The sequence below is a fragment of the Pseudochaenichthys georgianus genome, chromosome 14 (assembly GCF_902827115.2).
Source record: "Pseudochaenichthys georgianus chromosome 14, fPseGeo1.2, whole genome shotgun sequence".
Lineage (NCBI taxonomy): Eukaryota > Metazoa > Chordata > Actinopteri > Perciformes > Channichthyidae > Pseudochaenichthys > Pseudochaenichthys georgianus.
The window spans coordinates 28,578,684-28,588,458 of record NC_047516.1 but is presented as its reverse complement, the minus strand read 5'-3'; the positions used below and the strand labels follow the sequence as shown (position 1 = coordinate 28,588,458).

The window sequence follows — 9,775 nt, the reverse complement described above, 5'->3', positions numbered from 1 at the left end:
ACTGAGAGCAGCAGCCTATGACTCTTCTTAGCTTCAGTTTTAAACTCTGCTGGTTCCAAGTGTCTGGCCTCAGGCTGTAGCTGGCAATGCTTTATCCCAGAGCTACTCCAAATACTCATCAAAGTAAAACAAAAAGTAAGGTTAATTTTTGGGTGAAAGCTGAATGAATTTTTATCGCCCATCAATACCTCTGTGAGTGATAAAATATTCAGCTTCCTCAGGCATGAGATGAAATGAACGGTTGCAGAAATAACAAGATTATAAAACTTTTTATTGATCCCCTCTGAAGATGAATTTATAAAGCAAATTCCACACATATCTCAGGTTCACATTTCATTTTTTTTTACGCAAAGTTATGGTACCATTACTTTCTATAATTTCACCAGAAAAAAATATTGATGTGGCTGTGGCCATTGTTTTATTTTATACAAATGATGAGGAAGTACATGTAGACCCACTGTAAAATAGCAATTACACTATATCAACATTCCCCAAGAAAAAAATAATTAGCCGGGCCAGTAAGATGTTGAAGCCAGTGATTTCGGATGCAAGGAAAAATATACATTCCACTGACAGGTTGCCTGACACCATGGTAAAACTCCGGCGGACAAAACAGTTGAGGAAGCACAATTGGTTTCCCCTTTGGAAGCAACACAGTGGTAAACAACTGATGGACAATATTAAACACAAGGGGGAGAAGCTGAGTATGACAAGCAGATTTATGCATGGGTGAACTCCACTGCGCCAGAGCCATCAATTCTCCATCTTTAAAAGTTTCTTCAGCCTCCGTCTCACCGCGCCTGTCATAACATTTATCCCTGCTAAGTGCTAATACATTTACATTTGTAGTGCTGCTCAGTAATAAAATAGGTGGGATGAGTGGAGGCCTTTTACCATTGCTAAAACAAACATCAATGAACTCATCCACGGAGGAGCCACCCCGCCTTCAAGAGGCCCCCGATAGTCCATCCACCCACTCTCAGCTTGGCCACCGCTACACAGTGCAGGTCAACAGTGTTGCGGTTTGAGTCTCCTCAGTTTCACTCACAATTCTCGCCATCATTTCAGGGTTCACTCACAAGAGTCTGTTTCGCACAGGAGGATCCACATTTGTCCAGACTGGATTCTCTGTGCATGCTGTTGTCGCTTTAGGTGTGTGGAGGAAACATTTTGTAACCAAAAGTTATCAAGTGAAGTCACAGGTTAAGCACACAGGCACAACATGGGAAAAGAGGGATACAGGCTGGTCTCTCCAGTCTCAGGTGACTTACATGCTTGTCTTTTGGGGTCTAATTTTCCAATTACATTTTATAAACATTCTGAATCAAGAATTAACTATGCTGCATTTCATGAAAGATTAACCTGCAATTGGCCTTCATGTTATTTTCTTCACATCTCTTATTTTGTTTAAATCCACTGTCTTCAAAGCTGGGTTTCATCAGTTACATGAGTGAAAAAATTAAAAGCAATTTTAGTAAAGACAAAAAGCATCACATACGGGACAAAATAAATAAAGAGAGCTGTGCAGGTTTTGATTACTTAACAAACCACGGATAAAAATAGCAAAGCATTTTCCAAACACAGCCCAGTCAGTACCTCAGTGAATTATCTACACGCTTGTGCTGCACCTCATCTGACGCAACACTAAAATACTGATCTTAGGTGAATGATCTGGAGAGGTATAACCAAGGCTGACCAGCCATGATAAGATCTTCACTCTGCCAACTACTGAATAAGGTAATAACAAGCCTAATTTAAGACAAGTGGTTATTGGGTTGTTTGAAATAGAACAATTCACAGCTTTACAAAGCCCTTTCCTTGGATAGCTGGTAGGGCACATCAATATAGTTGAGGCATTTTGAAAAATGACTTTATACGACTACATACTGTGTATGACCAGTGAGCAGGAAAATACTACCAAAAATGTTAGGTCATCATTTCCTAATCCATTTTGAATTGCCTGCTGTGGCGCCTGTGTGTGAGAGGAACCCTACCTGCACATATGCTTATAAGTTTGACCTTTCCACAGTGTATACATTCTTTGCTTACATGTCACATGGAAAGAGCAGAAAAGAAAGCATACACAGTCCTTTACTAAGATGGTAAGGAAACAGTCAGCTGTGCATTCACACCTGGGACTCTGGCTGCTGCTTCCTGCAGTGATCTGTTCCCACAAGGTTTCAGTTCCAGTTAATCACATACAGTACTCTCAGTGCAGTGAACAGCAGGTATTTTGGAATGAGATACCAGTAGAAGAAGGCACAGAGGGGTGCTTCATAAGTGTCCATGCTAACGGAAATTGTGCATCCATACAGTTTACCAATAACACTGAACTGGATATATAGTACATCATGTGTAACAGTAGTCTATATCCGGGATTCCTCCTTCTCTATAGCCGCGGTTGGTGCCATGACCTGCATCAGAAACATGGTTGTCTCCTTTGTACAGGCCAGTGCCATTAGAGGGGTATATGGTATGAATGATGTAATCCTCTCGTAGGGGTTTAGGCTGCATTGGCTGGCCGGCTGCCAGTGGCGTCATCTGGAACCCTGGACTGCGGATCTCCAAAATGGTATTGTCCTTCTTGGTGCCTGACTCAATATAGTCATCACAGCTCTTCTTTTTTCGCGAGTGTTTGCGAGTGTAGTGGTCACGGGTGCACAAATGCCCAGTCCTATGTCCATACCAGCAGAAGATGCCACAAATAAGAGCCAAGGACACAATGGCGGTAGCCCCACCAACAATCCCTGCCAAGGGCAGAACTGTCATCTGCTTTGAGTCTTCATTCTCATCCTCCTCCAAAGGGGTGGGGTCAGACGTTTCAGCTTTTGCACACACAAGAGCTTCATCGGGGTCAGCATCTCCAGAAATTGCTCCCTTGCTTTCAGAACTTGCAGCCAGGGGCACCATGCAAATAATGTAACTGGAGCGTGGTTGGAGGGAGGTAAGCAGGTACTCACGACGGTCCCCCCGGACCAGAGTCTCTGTAATTGATCCCATTGCGTTCCCATTTCCCAGTCGGAGCCAGCTCAGCCTAAAGGACGAGCTGGGTTGGGCCACGCTCCAGGTAACACGGACACTGTTGTGCGAGAGAGGCTTCACATTGAGGGCCAGGCTCTTCCCCACTCCGCTGCTGCTGAGAGTGTAGTCTAAGCCAGAGTCAGGAAGCCCCAGGCCAGGTCGCTTTGATCGAAGGGTGAAGAGAGAGCCCTGTGGAGGGGTGTGAGTGGTAGAGGTATCGACTCCACCTCCGCCCACTCTGTCTCTGGTCCCCGCAGTCCTCACCAACTCACACTCCTCCATCTCGCTGGCCAGGTCTTTCAAAGCCATGTCTCGCACCCTGTCAGGTCCATGGCAGTTGAGGCCTCTGACAGTGATGGTGTTACCGCGGGCATGCAGCCAGTCATACAGCCAACGCAGGTTGCAGCCACAGTGCCAGGGATTGCCTCGCACCAGCAACTGGCCCAGGCTATCTAGGTCTTTGAACAGTCCCCTCGGTAGGGTCGTCAGATTGTTTCCTGATAGGTCCAATCTAAGCAGCCTGTGCATACCCTCCAAGGAACCACGTGGCATATGAGTCAGGGCATTTTCCTGTAGAGACAGGCGCTGCAGATGGGCGCTGGGCAGGTTGACCGGTGGGGTCTGGAGGGAGTTACGGACTAGGGACAACTCGGTCAAGTTGGCAAGGCGGGAGAATGTGTCATCGGCAATGCGCTGGTTTGCCAAAAGGTTTCCGTCCAGGACGAGACACCTAAGTGAGGAAAGCCCTCGGAAGGCATGGGTAGGGATTGTGGAGATTCGGTTGTCATCTAGACGGAGTTCTTCCAGGGAGGCAGGCAGTCCTGAAGGGATACTGGACAGGTGGTTGCGTGAAAGGAAAAGTAGGCGCAACCGTGGGTTGTCAGCGAAGGCCTGGTCCTCGATGCTTACAGTGGAAATTGAATTGTCATCCAGGTGGAGCTTCTCTAGCAAGGGCATCCTAGCCAGCGCACTACGAGGAATAGTGCGTATGTTGTTGTCCTGCAAATGCAGTTCACGGATGGATGGTGGCAGGTGCACAGGGAATTCGTCCAGTTCATTATCATACAAGTAGACCACACGGATGGCAAGCTGGCGCTCCAAGGACGTGGGCAAACCCGGGTTGTTTATCTGGTTGTTCTGAAGGTAGAGGACGGACGCCGAAGGAGGAAGTGATGGGATGGAGCTCAGACCACGGTCATTACAGTAGATAAAGTCCTCATCGCACCTGCATACGGATGGGCATATCATGTCCCTGTCTCCAATGTACCCTTGTATCGTGGCTGAGGCAAACTGAAGCATGCCAGCACGTAGTGTCAAGCAAAGAAACAGCAGGAAGAGCCGAGCCCGAAGCTTAGCCACACCTACAGGTGCCATTATGGTGAACATAAGCACTGTCTCACTTTTCCAGGTGTGTTGTCAATCCTCAAATGCTTGCAATGAGCTGGATTCCTGTGAGCTCCATCCTGTGAGAGAAAGAGAAATTAGAGTCAGCATTGAGGCACAAATGAATAAGTTAATAGGTACAGGTGACTAGGCATGTGAGGGGATTTCAGCTAAACTTTTTCTGATTAGTTTCAGACAGCACTTTTATTCTTGTCTGTCTTAACAATATAAGAGCCTAAGAAAATGCTACAACTCTCTTATCTTAACAGAACACAAATCTTGCACTCATAACAAGGTTGTTCTTGCTCTACAATTACTGGTCATAGCATCAAAGAGTTGTTCACATATGGCGAGGTCTTTGCAGAATCCGCTCAGCTTCTCAAAACATTTATTCAAAGCAGAAAATAAACAAAAATGAGAGAACTGCGCAGTCCATCATAATGAGGAATTAGCCACAGTAATCCAAGATAACAGACAGTTAGACTAAACTTGAGCATTTCCTGTAACAAAAAGTTTGGAAAAGCAAATCTGTATTGACAAATCAAATCCCACATTTAGAATTAAGCCTTGTGCATACATATGATGAGAATATTCTCCCCTGCTGAATTATTTAAATAGATCTGGAGAGGCTCTATAACTCCATTAGAAGTTTCCAGCAGATGGCTGCATTAGCCAGACAGAGCTGAAGATACGTTTCATTATCAAGACAGAACAACATGTTTTAGCTCAGAGCCGTCATCTTCAATAGCTGAAGTCACATCAAGGGAGTCAAGATGGCACCCGGCACTATAAAACTTGCACAACAACACAAATCATGTCTTCCTAATGTAGTTGCTTCAAATTAAGTACCATAAAACAGTAAAGGAAATATTTAATCTGTAGTGAAATGCACATGATGAGACAACTAATTAACTATTTGTAATGACCACAAGTCGTTTGGGAGTGTTCATGAGCTCGACTCAGAACTTGATTGGCATCACAGTTTGCTGCTGTTATTAATTAAAGGGGACCTATCATGCAAAATGCACTTTTGTAAGTCTTTTATACATGAATATGTGTCCCCGGTGTGTCAGGGAACTCACCAAGTGTCAGAAAACACAACCGTCTCTCTTTTCCTCCATACCCAAATCTCTAAAAACGGGGCTTTAACGGATCTGATACAGACTGATACAGATTTGAAAATAGTGTGACGTCAGTGACGAGGAGCTCCGCCTATATGGCCAACTCTCCACCAATCAGGGGAATGAGAGGTTGCCATGGTATGGTAACAGCATGGTGGTAACATGACGCTCGTAACTCGGCCCCCTCCTTTGCAGGGTGGCGTGGTCAGCTGCAGCGCATGCAAAGACAGGGTGGAGGAGAGGAAAATAGAGCGAAATGAGGCATGGCTAAAATGCATGATCTGTTTGGTATTTTGAAAAAAAAAACGTATAAATATATCTTATATAGGTATGGCCCTACAATATATTATTCAAATATAGCATGATAGGTCTCCTTTAAACTAAGATAACAGTAAGAACATTATTGAATACAGATTTTAAAACTGGTAAATTGCAATAGAGTGACAACATGAGCCCATTCCAGTCTTCAATAACCAGAGCCATTAGTCAAACCATTAAGGCCCACACAGCAGCAAACATGGTCAGGCTGTGTTATTGATTTCCTCACGAATCTGAGGTGATCTGCCACAGCCAGTCGGCTCTCATGTAAATTACAGGATTCCCAGGAGTGTAGGTCACGATAATTAACCAAATGAATGACAATTCTGCTGGAGGTTGACTTTATTGAATACATATTTGCAAACATTTATCTGTGCTTAATCGTTATCACAATATTGAAAATGATGAGAGAAATGATCGTTGACCTTGCAATCATTTTCAAGAGTAAAGAATCGCTGTTCAAGTACCGAACCCTCTAACAGTTGTTCTACAGTTCTAAAATAATTATTGTCTTTGTATGTTTTTTTAATTTAATTTGCCTTTTAAGAAATTGTTTGGTTACAGGGCACACTTTAATACACTAAATAACTACATAAGAATCAACAATTGAGAAAAAGAGAAGAAATAAAAAAGAAGAAAAGGAAAAAGAGAAAAAATAGACCCTCCAGAAAAACGCGGGCAAAAATCCTTGATTATGCGATCAAGCATGCGGGGTTTTATGTGATTTTATGCGGTGAAATTGCGGGAAGTTGTGAAAAATGCGGAAAAAATAAATATTGGGCTGTCTTATACATACAACCTGCCACTAACGTTAAACCCCTTTACTATTCAATGAAACACATTCAATGTTTATTTATTGTAAAAGCAATTGGGCTGTTGATGCCTCGGTGAACGTGAGTTGTTTGGCTTTCTTGTCCGCAGCAGCAGAAAGCATTTTCGAATGTTTGAATGAATCAAAGTGGGTCGTCACCGTCGATGTTCTCTTATGCTCCAACACACAGTTGCACGGGGTGCAGAATAGTTTCCCCCCACTTTCGTGCAAGACATCGGGGTACTGCTTTGCCCGATCTTTAGCAAAGATGTTCGTCGGTAAATGAGATGGATTAAGATTTTTTCATCTTGGTGTTTTCTCTCTCGTGTGAGCTCCACACGTTCACTCTACGGTGTTGTTTACCTTCTGTGATGCGCGAGCTGATGACGTTCAACATTAGATACAACATTAATACTCACACATACATTAATTGTCCTTCCTTCCATCATTAATGTCAGCTATTCTATAACTAACCCATTTTCCCCATCTTTCATAAAGATATGAACTTGGTTTTTTGTTATTAGGGTTATTATTTCCATTCCATTAATTTCACTTACTAGATTCTTCCATTGGTCAGGTCAAATTCTGATATTTTTTGTCAGCTAAAACTTAAGTACACTTTTTGTACAAATAAGAGGATTGAGCCTTCTATTCCCATAGCACTCAGTAGTAATGATTTTATGTGCTTTTTTAACGATAAAATTGTTACTCTTAGAAACTAAATTAATTACCTCTTGCCTTTGACCAGTATAGTGTTATCAACAGCTCCCGGAAACGTAAGTTCTAATATTACACTAGATAGTAAACTAGAATGCTTTTCAGCCATAAACCTTGAACAATTAAATTCAATGATTCTCTCTTCTAAACCATCAACGTGTATCTTAGACCCAATTCCAACTAAGCTGTTGAAGGAAGTTTTTCCATTAATTAGCACTTCTTTATTAAACATTATGAATATGTCTTTATTATCAGGTTCCACAATCATTTATTATCAGGTTCCACAATCATTCAAAGTAGCAGTGATAAAACCGCTTCTTAAAAAGCACAACCTCAATCCAGAGATTTTAGCCAACTATAGACCTATTTATAATCTTCCGTTCCTCTAAAAGATTCTTCAGAAAGCAGTCGCAAAACAGTTGTGTGATTACTTAAAAAACAATGATTTATTTGAAGATTTTCAGTCTGGCTTTAGAACACATCATAGCAGAGAGACAGCTCTGGTTAAAGTCACAAATGACATTCTAATAGCCTCAGACAAAGGACTTGTCTCTATTCTTGTCTTGCTTGATCTCAGTGCTGCATTTGATACTATCGACCATGATATCTTATTGCAAAGACTAGAGCACTTAGTTGGCATACAGGGAACTGCTTTAGGCTGGTTTAGGTCCTATCTATCTGAACGCTCTCAGTTTGTACGTGTCAACGATGAATCTTCCACGCAAACCAAAGTTAGCCATGGTGTGCCACAGGGCTCAGTGCTCGGACCTATTTTGTTCACATTATATATGCTTCCGTTAGGCAATATTATAAGGAATCATTCTGTACATTTTCATTGTTATGCGGATGATACTCAACTATGAGACTGTAAGGAATCTTGGTGTTATATTTGATCAGGATTTATCCTTTAACGCCCACATAAAATCAATTTCAAGGACCGCCTACTTCCATCTACGTAACATTGCAAAAATCAGGCATATCTTGCCTCAAAACGATGCAGAGAAACTAGTCCATGCATTTGTTACTTCAAGGCTGGATTATTGTAACTCTTTATTATGAGGGAGTACCAAGAAGTCAGTCAAGTTGCTTCAGCTGATTCAAAATGCTGCAGCTCGTGTACTAACCAGAGTTAGGAAAAGGGACCACATTACTGCTGTTCTGGCTGCCTTACACTGGCTCCCTATAGAACACAGGATATCATTTAAAATTCTTCTTCTCGCCTACAAAGCCCTTAATGGGCAGGCGCCATCTTACCTTAAAGCAGTGGTTTTCAAACTGTGGGGCGTGACCCCTGGTGGGTCGCGGAGGTACTGCAGGGGGGGCGCGGGAAGATATTTTTATTTTATTATTTTCTCCTTTTAGCTTTGTGAAGCACCTTGAGATGATGTTGTTTTTAAAGTGTGCTATATAAATCAAATGTATTATTATTATTATTATTATTATTATTATTATTATTATTATTCACTTGTAAACAAACACTGCTCCCGGAAACGTAAGTTCTAATATTACACTAGATAGTAAACTAGAATGCTTTTCAGCCATAAACCTTGAACAATTAAATTCAATGATTCTCTCTTCTAAACCATCAACGTGTATCTTAGACCCAATTCCAACTAAGCTGTTGAAGGAAGTTTTTCCATTAATTAGCACTTCTTTATTAAACATTATGAATATGTCTTTATTATCAGGTTCCACAATCATTTATTATCAGGTTCCACAATCATTCAAAGTAGCAGTGATAAAACCGCTTCTTAAAAAGCACAACCTCAATCCAGAGATTTTAGCCAACTATAGACCTATTTATAATCTTCCGTTCCTCTAAAAGATTCTTCAGAAAGCAGTCGCAAAACAGTTGTGTGATTACTTAAAAAACAATGATTTATTTGAAGATTTTCAGTCTGGCTTTAGAACACATCATAGCAGAGAGACAGCTCTGGTTAAAGTCACAAATGACATTCTAATAGCCTCAGACAAAGGACTTGTCTCTATTCTTGTCTTGCTTGATCTCAGTGCTGCATTTGATACTATCGACCATGATATCTTATTGCAAAGACTAGAGCACTTAGTTGGCATACAGGGAACTGCTTTAGGCTGGTTTAGGTCCTATCTATCTGAACGCTCTCAGTTTGTACGTGTCAACGATGAATCTTCCACGCAAACCAAAGTTAGCCATGGTGTGCCACAGGGCTCAGTGCTCGGACCTATTTTGTTCACATTATATATGCTTCCGTTAGGCAATATTATAAGGAATCATTCTGTACATTTTCATTGTTATGCGGATGATACTCAACTATGAGACTGTAAGGAATCTTGGTGTTATATTTGATCAGGATTTATCCTTTAACGCCCACATAAAATCAATTTCAAGGACCGCCTACTTCCATCTACGTAACATTGCAAAAAT

The 9,775-nt window shown here is 41.8% G+C and overlaps 1 protein-coding gene across 2 annotated transcripts in view; it reads right to left on the bottom strand.

Moving 5' to 3' along the window:
• Positions 1-284: 284 nt before the first annotated feature.
• Positions 285-9,775, bottom strand: part of flrt1a (fibronectin leucine rich transmembrane protein 1a) — a 61,542-nt gene continuing 52,051 nt past the window's right edge. For both annotated transcript variants that reach the window (XM_034098444.2, XM_034098443.2), the window contains exon 3: positions 285-4,484. In XM_034098444.2, coding sequence (XP_033954335.1) covers positions 2,350-4,407 — 2,058 coding nt within the window. In that variant the 5' untranslated portion in view covers positions 4,408-4,484 and the 3' untranslated portion in view covers positions 285-2,349. The remainder of the gene's footprint in view (positions 4,485-9,775) is intronic.